Below are 19,812 nucleotides of genomic sequence, written 5' to 3'. Positions count from 1 at the left end.
ATAGCTACATGAACACACATCAACTACATTGTTATTGTGTGTGTGTGTGTTGTATTTGTATACATGTCGGGGACAGAGGTCATTCCTAAGTCGCCATCCACCTTGTTTTTAGAGATGGGTCTCTCACTGGCCCACAATTTGCCATTTTGACTATGGTGGCCAGCCATGGAGTCACAGAAACCTTTCGATCTGTCTCTGTCTCCACAGTTCTAGGATTACAAGCATGTGTCACCACACTGACTTTTTACATAGATTGGGGATCAAATCCAGGTCCCCATACAGCAAACACTTTACAAAAGCTATCACTCAGGCCACTTATTTTACATCTATGGTATTACTGGAAATATGTCCACTTCTGTCTTTAGCATAATAAATGCATCATGGTCGTCACCCTTTGGGGAGAGTATGTTTAGGTCAAGTAATTTTCTTTATTTTTGTTTGAGAAAGGATCTCATGTAGCCCAGGCAATGAGCCAAGGATGACGTTGAACTCTTCATCCCCCTGCCTCCATCTCCCACAGCACTGGGATTACAGCCATATTCCATCGTGCCAGTGTTCCTAATGGCTTTGCCATAGCGCACAGGATGGATGGGGACTTTACTCACTGTCTTCAATGGGCAGGTCTGCTGGTCTGGTGACATCCCCTCCCAGTGGGGGATAAATTCTGAATTAGAGCTCTGCCCCCAAGAAGCTGATACAGATGGGGACAGGGATGATAAGTCCTAACTGATAATATTATAGCTATCTTATCAAATTCAAATTGCAGCAAAGACACCACGCACACGCATACTGACCACTTACCTACTTGTTAGTGCTACCTCAGTGCTTTACAAAGGTGACGATTTTGCTGACACAGTGGTACAGACCAGCTACGGTGAGTGTGAGGCCAGCTTGAGCTACACAAGACCCCGTCTCAAATCAATTACTATGACTCTAAGTCCTTCCAAACATCCAGAGAGGAAGGTTCTGTCGTTATCTTAAAGTCAAGGAAACTGAGTCATGAAGAATGGTGTCCCCTGCCAGAGGCCACAGGGTAGAGGGAAGGCAGGCCAGGACTCCACATACGATGTAGATATTGCTCAGTTACTTGAGTGCTTGCCCAGCAAAGCCGGGGGCCTCTGGGTATGGCGGCATGTGTCTGCGATTCCAGCACTCAGACTGGAAGCTGGAGGGTCAGGAGTGCAAGGTTATTCACTCTTCAATAGCGACTGTGAAACCAGCCTGTGCTTCAGAAGACTGTGTCAAAAGTAAAATCACAATCTGCTAGGGTTTTGTTTTGTTTTTTTTTTTTAGATGTCCATGATGTGGCATTTCTGTAGAGGTCAAGGGGCAACTTTTTTGAGAATTGGTTCTTCCCTTCCATTTTTTTTTTTTTTTTGAGATTTTATGTGCATGCGTGTTTTGCCTGCATATGTATCTGTGCACCATGTCCATGTAGTACCTCTGGAGACCAGGAAAGGTGTCAAACCTCTTGGAAGTGGAGTGACAAACAGTTGTTAGCCGCTATCATGTGGGTGCTGGGACTCGTACTTAGGTCCTCTTAAACAAATAGCACATGATGGGTGCTCTTGGCCGCTCTTAAACAGTACATAGTGGGTGCTCTTAGCCACTGGGTTCTCTCTCCAGCCTGACCTCATTTCTAAGGCAGGGTCTCTGCCGCTTACCTGAGAGCATCTCCTGTCTTCACTTCCCATATTGCTTTAGGAGTGCCCTGGGTTACAAGTCACCTAATCCAGCTTTTAAAATAATGTAGTTCATAGTTGTGTAGTAAGGGCGTCTACCTACTGAACTATCTTACTGGTCCTCAAACCTGCTAAACCTTACAGGTAAATCCCAGATTGTTGTTGGGTTTTGTTTGTTTTTTGTTTTATTTTGTTTTGTTTTGTTTTCAAGACAGGGTTTCTCTGTATATCAGCTCTGGCTGTCCTAGAACTAGCACTATAGGCCAGGCTGGCTTTGAACTCACAGAGCTCCACCTGTCTCTGACTTCCAAAGTGCTGGGGTTAAAGGCATGCCCCACTTCGGATTGTTTTTAAGAGACCAGCCCCTCTGCGTATGTGTTTTCGTCCCTAAATGTCTCCCCGCCTCTCCCTCCTGGTCTGTCCACAGTCACCTGTTTTTCACTAAAACCTCCTCGGGCTTCCAGGATGGGCACATCTGGTATTCAGTCTTCTGCAACTCCACCCGGAGCAGTTTCACACGTGTGCAGAGGGTGTCGTGTTGCTTCTCGATGCTTCTCTGCACCATGCTGACCAGCATCATGTTCTGGGGTGTCCCTAAGAACCCAGCTGAGCAGAAGATGGACTTGGGTAAATCTCGGGATGACTTCTGATGTCTGGGGCTGATGGGAACCAGTCTCACTACCCCAGCACGACCCCTGTAATCTAAAGGAGATTTTTAGTTTTGTTTGATTAATCTGATATTTGGAGACAGGGTCTCTGTGGACCAGGTATCACTAACCATTACAGGTGTGTGCCACCATGCCTAACTTGACTTAGTCTTTGTGTTTTATGTGCACACACATGTACTGTACACATGCATAAGAAAACCAGGGTTTGTCCGTGGGCGTTGCTCCTCAGGAGCCAGTCACCTCACTTTTGGAAGACTTAAGCTCACCAGCTGGGCTCCAGTGGCTAGCCAAAATGTCTCAGCCTGTCCCTCCTCTAAGCACGGTGATTATAAGCAGGTGCCACTCCACCTGACATTTTACAGTGATGCTTGGGATTGTGGGGTCCAGGTCCCCAAGCTTGCATGGCAAACACTTTACAGACCAAGCTGCCTCCTCTGTGCCCTGATTCAGTCTGCACTAGAACAAAGTAGATGTGTTTGTCCACATACCTTCCCAGCTGATCTTAGCCTCCGGCCCTGCAAAGAGAAGCTGAGTGAGCCACATGGCCCAGGCTTGTGGTAAACTGCCATGTTAGCACGGACTATCTGGCTTAGCCCATAGCCCGGAGTAAGCTAAAGACTTCTTAGGAGCAGGATGGACAGCTAAAGGCTCATGGGTAATGTCTCATGGTAAATGTCAAGGGAGTTGCCCTTGGTTGGTCCTTCACTGAGTAGCTGCCTTCTGCTGAGAGGGAAGAGGGGACTCTGGGCATCTGTCTCCATTTGACATCTCCTTCCCTCCTTTTTTCTTTAGGCGAAATTGAGTTCACTTGGCAGGAGGTGATGATTGGGTTGGAGAGCTCCATCCTTATGTTCCCCATCAACCTCCTGATTGTCCAGATCTTTCAGAACACCCGACCTCGTCTCCCGATGGAGAAGGATGGGAGATGGAAACAGGGACCCCTTAACCTGACTCCCTCACTGCAGCCCATGGAGGAGGGACTTCTGACACCTGAAACAGTGACCAAGGCATGTTCTCAGTCTTGGCTTGCGTAGGAATGGAAAGATGCTCTAACCTGGCAGGAACAGAGGGCAGGAATAAAGATCAGGCCTGTGCATGGGGCCTGGCAGCCTGGGTTATCTGACAGTCGCAGTTGCCAAGATTCGCCAACTGAAAACATGCAGACCAACACGATACATGTATATGCACACATGCAGACTGACAGGATACATGTATACACACACATGCAGACTGACAGGATACATGTATATACACACATGCAGACTGACAGGATACATGTATACACACACACTTGCAGACTGACAGGATACATGTATATACACACATGCAGACTGACAGGATACATGTATACACACACATGCAGACTGACAGGATACATGTATACACACACATGCAGACTGACAGGATACATGTATACACACACATGAGCACTTTCTGAGTATCTATTGTGTGCAAAATATCCCACCCTCACTGAAAATTCTTTTGGTAAAGTTCTTTCCATGGCGGGAGACACAAACAATATCCACGATTCTCCTAGGTTCCAAGGATAACCCAAAGAATGGGTCCACCAAGTTCAACCAGAGAAACCAAGGAGTTTACTGGGGCTTCCTGACTGAGCAATGGAGAAGGGTTATAGACAGGCATATGCAAGACCATAAAGCAGCCACCTTGGAAGGGTGGCACGCAGTAATGACAATGGTTTCCTTATGGCTGTGTAGATGGAGACCCGTCCCCTCCTTCCCCCGCTCCATCCTCCACCCCACCCACACCCAGACCTTATTTGCTGTGTCAGAATTGCATGACGTTGGTTGAGGACTTCAAGACCCTTCCTGTCCCACCCCTTCTAGGGAAAGTAAACAATCAACTGGCCCAGTTGGTAGGCTCCTCTATGAGCATGCCCAGAAGCACTGAAGATGGCAGCAGTGTGGTTCTAAGACAGTGCTGTACTGCAGATCCCTAAAAGAGATACTTTCCCCTGCACTGGTGCTTGAGAATCTTGTATAGGACCCTTGCTGGGTATGGTGACCTGACTAATGCAGTCTGGAATGCTGGGATGAGTCCATTTAGAGAGATTTCAGCGGTTGTGGATCGTGCCTGGGGTAGGGGCGAAGCTGTAGGTGAAATGTGGATCACCACTCAGAGCCTTTGCTCTTGGTCTCTGTGCCATGGGCCCTTGCCAGTGGCTCATGTTCCCTTGCCTCACTGGGCTTTCTTGCAGGGTATACAGAGTCTCCTCAGTGCACTGTTTAAAGCCCTGAAGTTGCCACCCCCAGCCTCAGGCTGGGACTCTGTGAACCCGGTAGACATTAACTACCTTCTCGCTTTAATGGAGGATGTCATCTGTCCAGAGGGCACAGTGGGACAGGGGTTCTGGGAGGAAGCCAAAGGGAGAGAGGACCCTTTCACCTTCACACGAGAGTCTGTTAAACCGGAAGGTAAGTCCTTCCCACTTCTGGGCCAAAGGTGAGAGGACTGTAGGGCCCAGGACCCCAAGACCATGTTCTCAGCACAAAGGAGATTTTTTTTCTTTGCTCTAGAGGGTCAGAGGGCAGAGATAAGGGACAAAGACAGGACATAGAGGATAGAGGTGGGGGGAAGGGAGCAAAGGAGAGGAGAGAAAAGAGGCATGGAAGAGTGGGGAGGGGTATTTGTCTTGGAGGGACAAAGACCTGCCTCTGGATAGAGAGGAGACAGATGTGGCCTATAGGCAAATGGTAGTTTATAAAGGTTAAAGGGGAAACCCCGTTTTAGGATGAGGTGTTTAATTTTAACTAAACATGTTAATTAGGTGAGCCAAAGGGGGCTTTTGATTGCTGGACTTCAATACTTTGATAGCTGGACCTTGGTAGCCAGCCTCAGGAGGAGGAAGTGGCCAAATAAGGGAATGGACCTTGGGGGCTAGCTTTAGGATGTAACCTAACAGTTTAGCAAGGCAGCAGGAACTGGAGAGAAGGCAAAGCCTGCCCGGGCCATGTTCACACCAGCCATGTTCACACCGGAGCTGACCAGAGTCCCTTTAAAAGGAAGTGGTCCTTTGGAACCAAGCAGTCCAGGCTGGAAATCAAGACCTAGCCTCCGTCTCCCAGAAGCTGGGATTACAGGCATGTACCAGCACACATTGCTTCACGCTTCTTTAAAAACAACAAGTACATTTATTACTGAACGTGGGTAAGAGTGTGCTTTGAGGTCAGAAGAGAGCTTGTGTGACTTGTTTCCCCCTACCACGTGGGTCATCAAGCTTGGCAGGTGTCTGTGTCCTCGGAGCCATCCCTTGGCCTATGTTTTGTTTCTTATTATAAATATGTCACTTCTATGATTTAGAACAAATGAAAAAAATAAGATATTTAAACATTTCTTTCGGCTGGTATGGTGGTGACTGCCGGAAATCCCCTCACTTAGCGCTCAGGAGGATGGAGAAGGAAGGCAAGGTCATTTTTGGCAACACCGGAAGCTCGAGGCCAGCCTGGGATACGAGAATCACTGTCTCAAAGACAGAATAACATCCATAAAAAACATTTTAGGGGGCTGAGGATAGAGCCAGAATATGTAACTCATCCCTAGGTTCTGTCTCCAGCCCTGAGAAGAAATACGGAGAGTCTGAAATTCCAACAAACTGTAGAAAAACAGCAATGGGGCCGGTGGGTAAAGATGATGGCCTCCACGCCCAACTTCCCAAGCTCAAACCTAGCACCTGGTCAGAGAAAGAGCTCTCACAAGTTGTCCTTGGATTTCCATATACACCTGGTATGTGGGTGCCCACATGCGTCATACACACACACATGCACGCACACATGCACACACGCACACATGCACACTCCCCTCCCCCACCCCGCCCCATCTGACAGCTTGGGTCTGATCCCTGGAGGAGATAACTCCCACAAGTTATACTCTGACTTTCAGATGTGTGTCATGGTGCACTCATGCACATGTGCACATGCGTGTGTGTGTGTGTGTGTGTGTGTGTCTGCATGTGCACGCGCGCGAGCGTACACGTACATGCATACATATTAAATAAATAATAAATGTTTAAACATCTTTAAAAAGAGGAGAAGGATGAGGAGGAAACCAGCTCCTAATATAATCAGGGAAAGTGACTGTTGGTTGGAGATTACTTGGGAGGCAGAGGCAGGCGGATTTCTGAGTTCGAGACCAGCCTGGTCTACAGAGTGAGTTCCAGGACAGCCAGGGCTACACAGAGAAACCCTGTCTCGGAAAAAAAAAAAAAAAAAAAAAAGTAGTTAAGGGTGTAGCCCTTTGCAGCCTTTATCTCTGGCAGAAACTCACTAATGTACTTAATGAAATGGTGTGAGCTTGAAGGCTTGTTGCTGAGTAGACCAACGTGGTACAAACCTGTAATCCCAGAACTCAAGAGGCTGATGCATTCGGGTGCTGAGATCCAGGACAGCCTGAGCATGTCACACAGTAAATCTATGTGCAGAGGCCACCAGGAAGCCTGGAGAAGGCAGGTGCTTCTCCAGCTTTTTGCCCTCCTTTCTGGTTATTTGAAACGGCTTTTGTTTTATGAGACAGTCTCACTACATAGACCAGGCTGGCCTTGAACTTGTTATTGCAGGCATGCCAGCTCCTCACACCTGCCTCACTTGGAAGGTTTCATATTTTAAAACAAGAAGAAAAAGTGAGAAGAGGGCTAGGGAGGTGGCTCGGTCTTAGAAGGGTCTGCTGCTCCTGCAGAGGACCCAAATCCTGTTCCAAGCAGCCACATTGCACTGCCTCTAGATCTAGATCCAAGGGACCCAGTGCCCTCTTCTGGCCTCTGTAGTACTCATATACACATGGCAAGCACACACCCATTCATGTGAGAGAAAAATAGTAATATAACTGTTTTTAAAACATGAAAACAGGGGGTTAGAGAGATGGCTCAGTGGTTAAGAACACTGGCTATTCTTCCAGAGGACCCGGGTTCAATTCCCAGCACCCACAAGGCAGCTTAAAACTGTCTATAATTCCAATTTTATGGGATCTGACACCTACACACAGATATACTATATCACACAGATGTGGGTAAACACCAGAACACATAAAAAATATTTTAAGTGAAAAAAAAAAACAAAACAAAAACGAGGACTTACCTCATCTTTGGCACTGAGCAAGACTGCACTTAAATTCAAGTCTAACCATGTAGACAGATTTGCAGGTGTGATGTTCCCATATCTAGGGTTGGCTTTCAAGAGTCTAGATGGGCAGCCAGCAAGATGAATGAGTGGGTAAAGAGGCTTGCTACCAAGCCTGACAACCTAAGTTCAATCCCCAGGACCCACATGGTAGAGGAGAGACCCTAGTCCTGAAAGTTATCCTCTGACTTACACGAGTACTGTAGAACACACAATCAGAGACAGACAGAGATTGAAATGGAAATAGAGAGACAGAGATAACAGGTAATAAATATTTTAAAAAACAAAGACTCCAGAGGGAAATGGCCGGACAATGGTCGCGTAAAGTCAGTTACTGGGTTAGAAGCAGGGTGTGTGGGAAAGTGTGCTCTTCTCCTTAGAAGTAAGCACATTTTTCAAACTGTCCCTGATCAAAAGCTAAAAGAAAATGTTGCTCCACTAGCTGGCTGGCTGGGCCCAGCCTCTGCGCCTCAGATTTCCTGCACCTGGCATGCAGCAGGGGAGCTCAAGGGGGCTGCTGCTGGTTTTATTGTAGCTGGTTCTCTGTCACTTCCCACCCTCTGGTCACTTTCCCCTTTTGACTCATAGAGAACACATGGCACCCCAAGCCCAAGCTGGCAGTGAACGGCCTTTGGAAGAACAGCATCTACAGTCGGTGTCTCTACCTTCAGCTGGAGCACGTAGAGAGGGAGCTGCGGCTGGTGGGGCCCCAAGGCTTCCTGCATCGTCACAGCCATGCCCAGGCCCTCAGGCAGCTACACATCCTGAAGGGTCACCTCTGGGGACAGCCTGGTACCCCAGCACTGGCATATACCAGGTAATCTTTGAATGCTGAGTGGACACACCTGCCCTCTCCAGCCTGGAGCTACAGGCTGGGATACCTTGTCCAGCCTTGAAAAGATGTCCACCCAGACCATGCAGGCAGAAGGAACTAGGGATTCCCTTGAGTAACCTCAAAGCCATCAAAGGTTAAGGGGAGAGGGCTACTTTCGGGAAGACACTCAGTCCTTTGCACAGAATGCAGTCCACGACCTTATTTGTGGCGGTTGTCCTCCAGTCTGCAATGTTGGAGCAGTGTCTCAGTCTCTCTGTGCCTCAGTTTCACTGATTGAAATATACATCTCCTAATTCAAACCCAAAGGCTATTTTCTTCCATTTATTTGATGTGTTTGTTTTGTGCTGGGGGTTGAACCTCATCTTTATGTACGCTAGGGGGTCTCTCTACACGTGTTCAGCTTGAGCTATATAGGAAGCTCAAGGCAAAGCTGGTGTCTTAGTTACCGTTACTATTGCTTTGATGAAACACCATGACCAAAAGCAAACTGGGAAGAAGTAAATGGCCTGTGTGGCTTACATTTCTACTTTGCTGTTCATCACTGGAGGAAGTCAGGGCAGGCACTCAAGCAGAACAGGAACCTGGAGGCAGGAGCTGATGCAGAAGTCACGGAGAGGTGCTGCTTACTGACTTGCACCTCATGGCTTGTTGCCCTATTGATCACTGATTTAAGAAAATGCCCTAAAGGTTTGCACACAGCCAGATCTTATGACAATGTGCTCTGAGTTGAGGCTCTCTCCTCTGAGGACTCCAGCTGTGTCAAGTTGACTTAAAACTACCCAGTGTTTTGTTTGGTTGGTTTGTTCTTTTGTTTTTGCCTGCACTCAATGTCTGTGTCTCCAGCTTATGTGTCTGCAGAGGCCAGAAGAGGTTTGGGAGTTACAGTGGTAAGCTGCCATGCGGTTGCTGGGAATTGAACCTGGTTTTCTAGAAGAGCAGCCAGTTGCTCTTAACCACTGAGCCACTCTCCAGTCCCGATATTCCATTTTTGTTGTTGTTGTTTTTGTTGTTTCAAGACGGGCTCCCTCTGTATAGCCCTTGGTGTCCTGGAACTCACTATGTAGACCAGGTTGGCTTCAAACTTAGAGATCCTCCACTTGCCTGTGCCTCCCGAGTGCTGGGACCTACAAATGCCTAACTCTTGTGTTCTTTAAAAAAAAAAAATGTATTTTTTTTTGTAAGATTTATTTTATATATGTGTTTGTGTTCGTGCATGAGTATCAGAGGTTAGAAGAAAGTGTTGGATCCGTTAGAACTGGAGTCACAAGGTTTGTGAGGTATCTGATATGCTAGTCTCCTGCTAGAACAGTAAAGGTTTCTTAAACACGGAGTCATCGTGTGTGTGTGCGTGTGTGTGTGTGTGTGTGTGTGTGTGTGTGTGTGTGTGTGTGTTATAACTCAGTGGTAATAGACTCACCTAGGATGCTGGAGACCCGAGGGCTTTCTTTCCATAGCTCACATGCACACAGCTTTTGGTAGTCAACAAATAAAAAAATTGTTATTATTCAGAAAATGACCCTTCTTGAGAGGTCTTCTGAGGTAATAGGATGATCTTGTATTATGCCTGGAATGTGTTTTTAATATTCCCCCCTCCAAAAGGAAAAAGGAGGGTATAGGGGTGTGCCGGACATGATGGAGTCAGTCGTTGAAAGCAACTGATAAGTGTGAGGATGCGGGGATGGGTTGCTGGCTTGATGCCTTTTGTATGACGAGATCTTTTTTTTAGTGACATTGAAGCAGCCTTCTAGGCTTGCTGTTAGAGACTGCCCCCTAGCCAGCACTGGACAAACGGCAGCCTATAGAGCAGCTCTTTCAAGCAGGTACAAATTAGAGGAGAAACAGATTATCAGAGGTCAGGCAGCTTGCACAAAGCCATCTGGAGGATGAGGTCAGATCAGGATTTTAATATGGGTCTTCGGGTGACACCCTAATGTGTTGGTTTGACCTCTTTTATAGCACGCCTCGGGCCAACAAGTCCCCTCGTGGCCTGCCCTGGTGGTGTGTCCTGGTAGGCTGGCTCCTGGTGGTGACTACCAGCGGGGTGGCGGCCTTCTTCACGATGCTGTATGGCCTGCACTATGGAAGAGTCAGCTCCCTCAAGTGGCTCATCTCCATGGCTGTGTCCTTTGTGGAGAGTGTGTTCATCACCCAGCCCCTGAAGGTCAGAACACCCCTGCTAGCCACCTTTACCCTCTGGTGCTCAGTCCCTTTTCAAGCATTTTTTAATGTTCATTTAACAAACACATGAGCTGCTACTGCTGCACTGACCCCAGAGCAGGGGTAACGGAGATAGTACCAGAATAGCCCAAAAGACTTGTCCCCTAGTACTGGAGCTAACAATTCTTTATCATCATCACCCTTAGGATTGTGGGAAAATTTATAGAGAAGAACTCCTAAAACTGGGGAATGTAGCTCAGAAGCAGAACACCTGCCTGGCATGCATAGATAGAAGATAGCAGCCTGGTGGTGGTGGCACATGCCTTTAATCCCAGCACTTGGGAGGCAGAGGCAGGTGGATTTCTGAGTTCTGGTCTACAGAGTGAGTTCCAGGACAGCCAGGACTACACAGAGAAACCCTGTCTCAAAAAAACCAAAAAAAAAAAAAAAAAAAAAAAGAAGATAGCAACTTAAAGGACTGTTCCCTTCAGAAGCTTGCCCCCATTCCCCCAGACGTTAAAGCTATGTGGGAGCATATTAGCCTTGGATACTAAGCCTAGACTTAGACTCAGCAGGAAGCAGGGACAGACCAACCTCTGGAAGGAGCCAGGCAGTTGCCAGTGGGCAGGGGATCAGGAAAACTGTAAAGTGACCATTTAGGACCTCTTCTCAGGTTACTTGGTTTTGTTTGGTTTTTGAGACAGGGTCTTCCTATGTAGCCCTGGCTAGCCTGGTACTTGATATGTAGCCAGGACTCACTCTGAATTGATGGCAATCCTCCTGCCTCTGCTACCCAAGTGCTGAAACTGTAGATATGCACTACTACTGTAAGACACTCCCCCATGAAGAGAGGACCTCCCTCAAGCCTCAGAAATTCGAGGCCACCCCAATAACTCACAAGACACCATTCTTGATGGAACAGCAAGATATATTTCAGGGTCAGTCGACTGAGGCTGAGACTCGTGACCCACGCAAGGGCAGAGGAGTGTCGACCCAGTTGGCTGGGAGTGGGGGGCTCATAAAGGGCAGAACCACAAACCATGGAGGGTCAGGGGGTTACCAAGGAAATATAACATAAAAACAGTAGAAATCACACTTATCTTTTGTAAGAATGTAACCTTGCCCAACCATTCATCTTGTGGTCAGCCAGTTCCTGAGACCACCCAGATGACTTGCATCTTTCTTTGTGGTCAGGAATGTGTCTTCCTGCTTTGGGCCTTCCCCACCCACAGGTGGGTTCTCTTCCTTGAGGTCTGAGGAATGTTAATCCAGCAAGTGTCCTCTGACTCAGGGATAATGTACTCCTCCTGGAATGTATCCCGGGGCAGTGAAGGCCTGAAATCTTACATTCAGTTCCGCTTCCTTGGGACTAGTGAACCTGCATTCTTTTGCTCAGGTCTAGGGGTCATAAAACTTTCTATATTTTTCATGTCCTTTAAAGAAAAGTCTAAAGAAAAACCTGTATATATTTTATAAAATGATCTTTATATTTTTTCACTCTACACTACCAAACCCAGCCCCTGGAATTTTTACTCCTGTGGGACAGCTCAAATCCTTCCTCCATCTACCTTGATATTCTACTCTGACTTATATGTATGCATTTATTTATTGATAAGGTCATATAGCTTAAGGTGTTTACAAACTATTTAGCTGAGGCTGGCCCTCAAACTTCTGATTTTCCAGCCTCCACACCCCTAGTGCTGGAACTCTAGGTGTGTGCTATTACACTCTGTTAACATAGATGCTCCATTCAAACCAGGGCTCTGTGCATGCCAGGCAAGCATGTTGCCACCTGAGCTACCTTCCCAGTCCTGAATGGTCTCTTCTATAAGACTCAAAAGCTTTTGTGACAATTCCACCAGCCAAGGCTAGAACAATTGGAAGAGTCGAGGTGTGTCCCCAGTGTTCCAAATCAAACCACAGGATCCCCTTGGGCATAACAGACAAACAGGTTGCAGGCTGTATCAGTTGATGCAGAGTTGTGGGGATGGGGTGAGGTGGAGTCAGAAGTGAGAGATGCTCTGGGTAGCTGGGCAGCAAAGCGGGAAGCTCTGATAAGCTTCAAGGCTTGTCAGCCTTTCTGACTGGGGGTAGCCCTCCATCCTCATACTGACCTCCTTCTGTGGGAACAGCTGATCCCCATGTCTCAGGCCTTGAGAGGTCTCTGCAGCCTTGGGTTCACACAAGATGATTTCCAGGTGCTGGGCTTTGCTGCTTTCTTTGCGCTGGTCTTGAAGAGAGAGGATGATGAAGAGACCCTGCCCTTATTTCCAGGACATCTGTCTAGCCCAGGTAATAGGGCCCTGGTATGTGGAGTCCTGAGGTGTCCTGGGCCTTGGTCACTCCCAGATGTTATCTGCCACCAACCTTTACACAGGACTTACCAGCTGTTTCAGAGTAGCCAGAAGAGACACCCTCCCTCCCTCCTCCCCTCCCTCTTTCATTTCCTCCCTTCTTCCCTTCCTCCCTCCCTCCCTACCTTCTTCCCCCCCTTGCTTCCTCCTTTCCTTCCACATTTCCTGTAACTTAGCATAACCTTTTAACCAGGGGTGTGCCCTTGGGGATCTGGAAGGACTTTTTAGTCAGGGCTGTGCCCTTGGGCATAGGGTAGGCTGTATTCTTTTTAGAGATAGACCTTCCCTTGGCCTGGACTGGCCTTGAACTTATTATATGACTGAAAATGAATTTGCACTTCAGATGCCCCCAACCCATTGCCACCTCCAGGCCTGTGCCACAGAGCTAGTTATGTGGTGCTGGGGACAAAACACAGGCTAAGCCCAAGCTAGGCTGGCTCTCTACCAAAGGAGCTACATTCTCAGCCCCACAGTGTGTGCACTGCCAAGGTGTGGACGCCTGAAACGTCAAAGGAAAACAAAGCTTTCAGTTAGCTCATGGGTAGGCTGCAGAGAGTGGCCGCACACCAGACTTCTGGGACAAAAAGTCTGCAGACTATAACCAAGTGTCCTAAGAGGCCTCTGGTCAGAGCCTCCCCCCCCCCCCCCAATGGAGCTCTCAAAGGACCTCAAGAAGAGCTTTCCTCAGACAGATGAGCAAACAAAACAAAATCAATAATTGACATTGACTTCAGAGAAGATAAAGCAGGAGCCAGTGCGCTAGTGAGCATAGAGGTTCACCCTGTCCCAGGCATGTAATCTTCCATTCCAGGGTAGAGTTTTGGCTTTGCACATTGCACCCCCCAAAAAACCCATTTCTCAACAACCAAAATCTCCATTTTCAATGAAAGGGTAATTTCTCTCTGGAGAGATGCCAGCTTCCCAGCCTAGCAGATATTCCTCCCATCCTTTTGGCAACTCTTCAAGGAGAGCTGGCTGTGTTTCAGGCAGCGATGGAATCAGGGCATAATCGACATAAAATTCACTCACTGTTGGATGTAACTCATTGATTCTAGTAAATTCCGAGGACTATATAGCTATCAACACCGTGACTGAGATTTAAAACATTTCGTCCCCCAGAAGGGCCCTTTTTTTGTTCCTTTTGAGTCTGTCCCTGATCCCAACCCCAGCCGTGGGCAATGTGGGACTGGCTGAATGGAACGGGTCACACCCCCGCCAGCATAGACCATGTAGGCAGGTGACATTAAAGCCTGTTAAAACATAAGCAAACACCTAAGGGAGTCTGATGAGGACATGGCTGCAGAGGAATAAGACCCTTTGGGCTCCCCTAGTCATCCCTGGAAGGATGGGGGAGGAAAGACTTGGACCCTAGATGCAGGCAAAGGCCTTGAGGTGAGACAGAACTGCTCATCCTGTGGCAATCACTAATGGTGTGATCTCAGGGAGTTGTGATGGAGGAGATGGTTCAGGGAGAGGTAGAAGGGTTAGGGAGGAAGGCAGAAAGGGACTTGGAAGGCCTGGGGCAATTCTGGGATTTCTGAGTTTAAAATAGGAGAGTGGTGGCACTATCTGCCTTGTCCTTGACAGAGGTCACGGGTGTTGCCCTGGAGACCTCAGGTTTCAGGTCAGAGGAAATGAGGAGGTGGCTGATAAGTGCTGGGGACAGAACACACCTGATAGATGGTTGGGCCACTGGACACCTATCAGAATGGCTGGTGACAACACCTGGTTTCCCTGTCACATGGGGGACTGTTTCGTGTCCTTGTGTCCACAGGTCCTTATGTCTTGTTCAGATCACGAAGGCGCGGCAGCAAGCATGCTTACCAGCCTCCTCCCACGGCTGCCATTGAGAAGATGAAAACCACTCGCCTCAAGGAGCAGAAAGCATTTGCTCTCATCAGAGAAATCCTGGGTGGGCTACTTCCCGCACCTGGGTTCCCAGCATATCTTCGAGCAGAAACATTGAGTGTCCTTTGATGAGCCCCTTGCTGCCTCTAGGCCTCAGTTCCTGTAGATGGCTACTTGTCCTGACTTCTCCTTTCTACCTGGAATCTTTTAAGCTCTTGGGATGAAGTCTGAGTTCCCTACTATGTGGCTCTACCCACTTGGGTCCCCTCTCCTGGCTCAAGGTTTCCGCAGCTCTGGAGATCTGAAGATTCCTGTGTGTCCCGGCCCTTTGTTCTGTCCTATCTTTTCAGCTGCCTGGAATGTACCCACCCTCCCTCCCACCTTCCCTTCTGGCTAATTCTTCCTATTCTTTAACTCTTAGAGCTTATCTTTAGTGAGGACCCTCCCTACCCCATTGCCAGAACCTTTCAAAGCTCAGGGTTTATCTGCCTGCTTCCTAAAGCAGATCTGGGTAGTTTTGGTTCACTTAGCAAGGTGAGCCCAGGCACAAGGGTCCGGAGGGAAGTACAGCAAAAAAGGAAAGAAGCCAGAGACCATGGGGAGAATGGGACCCCACCCCCCACCCCATTCGTTTTTCTATGTGTTATCATTATTGGTGTCCATGTAGGCCCAGCAGGGGACTGGGTGGTGGTGGTGCTTCCTGGTGCAGATCTCAAGCCCAATGCTGGAAGGTATGGCTCAGTAGGAATCTGCACCCTGCTTGGATTGTTGTGTGACTTTCTGATCTAAAGACAAGACTCTGCCTGTCTGCAGTAAGCAGGTAGACACCATGAGGACAGAGATCATATCTGTCTGCTCCATCACTGTATCTGCAATGCCACAGGGCAGGGGCCTGGTCTTGACAATTCTGTCTTGAATACACAGATAGGGGGTCTAGAGGGGGCTCAGTAGGTAAGAGTGTCCATTTTGCAAGCACGAGGCCCTAGTTTGGATTCCCAGCACCCAAGTAAAAACCAGATGTAGTCATGTGTACTTTTTTTGGTTTTTTTGAGACAGGGTTTCTCTGTGTAGCTCTGGCTGTCCTGGAACTCACTCTGTAGACCAGGCTAGCCTCGAACTCAGAAATCCACCTGCCTCTGCCTCCCAAGTGCTGGGATTAAAGGCGTGCGCCACCACTGCCCGGCGTTATGTGTACTTTTAACCCTAATGATGATGCGGGCTTGCTGGCTGCCAGCCTCGCTCTGGTGTCAGTGCCAGACCTTGTCCAAAGGGGAAAGGTGGAGCTATAGAACATGACTTTCATCGTTGTCCTCTGGTCACCCACACATATGTACATGCACAGCACACATGAAAATGAAAAAGAACCTAACCGGTTTGGGGTTTAGCTCAGTGGGGGTGTGCTCCTTTAGCAAGCATAGGCCTGAGTCAATCCCCAGCTAATCCCCAGTGAGCCAGGCAATTTGCTGCTCAAGCATGGTGATCTGGGTTCACTCCTAAAACCCATCGTTGGTAGTAGGGAATGGATTTCCGTATGCTACCCTCTGACCTACACACATGCTGTGGCATACACATGTTCACACTCTCGTACACACAAGAATAATACATAAATAGTTTTGAAGAGAAGGTCAAGCATGGTGGGCTCAGACTTATAATTTCAGTGCTGGGAGGATCAGGAATTCATGGCCAATATCATCGATGTAGCAAGTTCAATGCCAACCTGGGACACGAGACCCTGCTTAAAAGGAACACAGGGCATGACCCCTGGTTGGGTCTTGTTCTAAATGCTTTCTTTATAAACATTAGCTGATCCTCCCACCTCAATCCCAGGCCTTAAAATTATTATCTGAATGACAAGGAATAATCCACAAAGAGGCGCCCGTGGAGAGGAAGTAGCAGGATCTCTCTGTGTATCTCTCTCCTTTCTGCTGTTTCTGTTGCCAGGGTGGCCGCAAGCCCTCCAGGGTTCTGAGTCAGGTTCAATCCCTTTCCTCCCTGAACTTGGTGGGAGTCAAGGGCCTGCTTGACCAGACTGTGCATCCTCTCCAGCTTACCTAGGCTTCCTGTGGATGCTGCTGCTGGTGGCCTATGGGCAAAGGGACCCCAATGCTTACCACTTCAACAGACATCTGGAACGTAGCTTCACCCAAGGCTTTTCACCTATCCTGGGCTTCAGAGGGTTCTTCGAATGGGCCAACACCACCCTTGTGAAGAACTTATATGGTCATCATCCAGGTAGACCCCTAACCCTGAGACAGCGGGTCAGGCCTCCTTGTGGGTGTAACTGTGCGGGAACAGCTATAAGTCACTGACAGCATAAAACCACAACAGCCGAATGCTCATAGGCTTTGACAGGCTATCGGAGGGCTGGTGTGAACTGATGACCATCTTGCATGGGAGGTAGGAAGCCTAAACAAGCTAGGCAGATACAGTGTACAAGCCGGAGAAAGGATGTGAGACAATGAAGCCAGCATACCATGGAACTGCAAGGCGTTGGGTGTGACTACTATGGGGTACCCGAGTGAAGGGTGGGTGTGGGGCTGTGTAGAAGAGAGGGAGGGAGGGAGGGAGGTTGTAGAGGAGCCCTATTGATCACGTTTATCCTCAGGAGAAGAGGCACCATGGAGGTTTCTACACATGGCAGCAACACAAACCTGTGGGGCAATAAGCATCACTCTGGAAGAATGTGGAGGCTGGAGTGTAGGGTATTCAGGATGCTAGAGAGAGAGGATGGGGGCAGATGTGGGATACAGGAGAGGGGGGAAGTCCTGTTGGGATGTCATGCTTGTTAGGAAGTAAGGGTTGGGAAGGACACAGATGGCGTTCAGGCTGACAGAATGAGGGTATAGTCCCTCAAAAGAATGAATGTAGAACATACAGTGTCCAAGATGGAGAAATGGTGAGGAAAGAATGAATGGATTAAATATATTCATGATAGCATGGCAGTGGTCAGTCCAGGAAAGACAGAAAATGGCACAGCATATGGGAGAGCCAAGCACGATGAGGCCCTTAAAGGGAGTGAAGACTTCATTTTAAAACCTGAGAGGGGCTTCATTAAATTCATTAAGGATGAGAATGAGGCTGGGGTGGTGGCCCATGCCTTTAATTACAGGACTTGGGAGGCAGAGGCAGGTAGCCAGGGCTACATAGAGACACTGAGGAGATGGGGGGAGGGCAAGAGTGGGGGTAGAGGAGAGATTAGGGGAGAGAGAGACAGAACGAGGGAGGGAGAGAGAGAACAAGGGAGAGAGAGAGAAAGAGAGAGAGAGAGAGAGAGAGAGAGAGAGAGAGAGAGAGAGAGAATATGAAAAGCACCATGAGAGGAATGATGGAGAAAGTCCCTAGACAAGAGTCTTCAGAGAAATCTGAAGGGCAATCCCCAGAGCATAGGATGAATCAGACTTTTATATTCTTTGAGGGGGGGGGGTGCATAATGTGGTATCATTCAGAATAGTGCATGGAAGAGCTGGAGTAGTAGTTAGGACTATAAACCAGGAGCCATAAAACCACAGCACAGAAGTACTGCTCAATTCTGTCTTAGGGATAACTGCATGGAGGTGTGACCTAATCCCTCCAGGCTGTGTAAGACCGCCCCCCGCCCCATGAAGGGAGGACCTCCCTTAAGTCTCAGAAATTCTCGGCCACCCCAATAACTCATAAGTCACTATTCTTGATGCAACAGCATGAGGTATATTTCAGGATCAGTCGACTGATGGTCAATTCGTATCCCACACAGGGGCAGAGGAATTGACAAAGAATGGCTGGGTGAGGAGGGCTTATATAGGAGAAAACCACAAACCAAGGGGGGGCGGTGAGGGGTTATCAAGGAAACATAAAAACAGTAGAAAGTCTTAAAAGGTCCCTACCCAAATTTAGTCAGGGTCATGCGGAAAACATCTTATACACTTATCTTTTGTAAGGGTGTAACCTTGCCCAACCATTCATCTTGCGGTCAGCCAGTTCCTGGGACCACCCAGATGACTTGCATCTTTCTTTGTGGTCAGGAATGTGTCTTCCTGCTTGGGGCCTTCCCCACCCACAGGTGGGTTCTCTTCCTTGAGGTCTGAGGAATGTTAATCCAGCAAGTGTACATTATCAGGGATAATGTACCCCTCCTGGAATGGATCCCGGGGCAGTGAAGGCCTGAAATCTTACATTCAGTTCCGCTTCCTTGGGACTAGTGAACCTGCATTCTTTTGCTCAGGTCTAGGGGTCATAAAAACTTTCTATATTTTTCATAAGTTTTCTATATCTTTCAGCTGTAGGCTCAAGCATCTCAGGAGAGAGCAAGGTCTTAAAGGGGCAGGGCCATGTTCCAACAGAATGCATCCTATGCTTTCTCTCTAGGATACACCTATGATTATATGCACATCTGAGTGGGGGAGCCTGGGATGTGTTAGAATGCTTCCGGATGCTACACTTGCCCTCCTGGTTCTCATCTTTAGGCTTTGTCACTGACGGGAACTCCAAGTTGGTTGGCAGTGCCCACATTCGCCAAGTGAGGGTCCGGGAAAGCTCTTGTTCTGTTGCCCAGCAGTTACAGGCTTCTTTTGATGGATGCCATGCACCATATTCCCTGGATGTTGAAGACCTGGCAGACTATGGAGAAGGCTGGAATGCCTCTGCTCACAATAACAGCAACGGCTTCCCTCAGGTGTGGCAGTACCAGAGCCAGAATCAACGCCAGGGCTATCCCATGTGGGGCAAACTTACCATGTACGGGGGAGGAGGCTATGTGGTCCCCTTGGGGGCTGATCACCAAAGTGCCTCAAGGTAAGAGCCACTGGGTTCTTTTCTAGCTCAGTGATGTTTGTTAAGAGTGTCTGGTGGAGTGGAGATGCAGCCTTCAAAATAAAGCCAGGCCGAGTTTATTCGTGCCACTGTGGGAAGGAAAGGGCGAGCAATTTTAAGACTCTTGTGAGCCTTAGCTTACCAGAGACCCTGAGTGAACCACCCAGAGATGTAAATGGATGCAAAAAGCAAGAGGAATTTTAATGATCCAGTGCACTGGGGCAGTCCTACACCGAAGGGCAGCCCATTTGGTCAGTTTTTATACAGTATAAGCGGTTGACTAGGCACAATATGATTGGCGGAACAGTGTGACTTTTAAACTGATTGGTCTTTGGGAAATGAGGTGGC

General features: G+C 48.3%; 1 protein-coding gene across 1 annotated transcript in view; it reads left to right on the top strand.

Annotated features, from left to right (window-relative positions):
• LOC117722988 (polycystin-1-like protein 2) overlaps positions 1-19,812 on the top strand; it is an 81,551-nt gene that overhangs the window by 48,376 nt on the left and 13,363 nt on the right. The window contains exons 28-36 of the mRNA XM_034522329.2: positions 2,110-2,309; positions 3,143-3,348; positions 4,569-4,785; positions 8,071-8,299; positions 10,274-10,478; positions 12,673-12,766; positions 14,603-14,740; positions 16,723-16,908; positions 19,119-19,446. Of these exons, the coding sequence (XP_034378220.1) occupies positions 2,110-2,309; positions 3,143-3,348; positions 4,569-4,785; positions 8,071-8,299; positions 10,274-10,478; positions 12,673-12,766; positions 14,603-14,740; positions 16,723-16,908; positions 19,119-19,446 (1,803 nt within the window). The remainder of the gene's footprint in view (positions 1-2,109; positions 2,310-3,142; positions 3,349-4,568; positions 4,786-8,070; positions 8,300-10,273; positions 10,479-12,672; positions 12,767-14,602; positions 14,741-16,722; positions 16,909-19,118; positions 19,447-19,812) is intronic.

Source organism: Arvicanthis niloticus, chromosome 18 (assembly GCF_011762505.2).
Source record: "Arvicanthis niloticus isolate mArvNil1 chromosome 18, mArvNil1.pat.X, whole genome shotgun sequence".
In the NCBI taxonomy this organism is placed as follows: Eukaryota; Metazoa; Chordata; class Mammalia; order Rodentia; family Muridae; genus Arvicanthis; species Arvicanthis niloticus.
The sequence above is the reverse complement of the archived record's forward strand: the minus strand, read 5'-3'. Positions and strand labels throughout refer to the sequence as shown.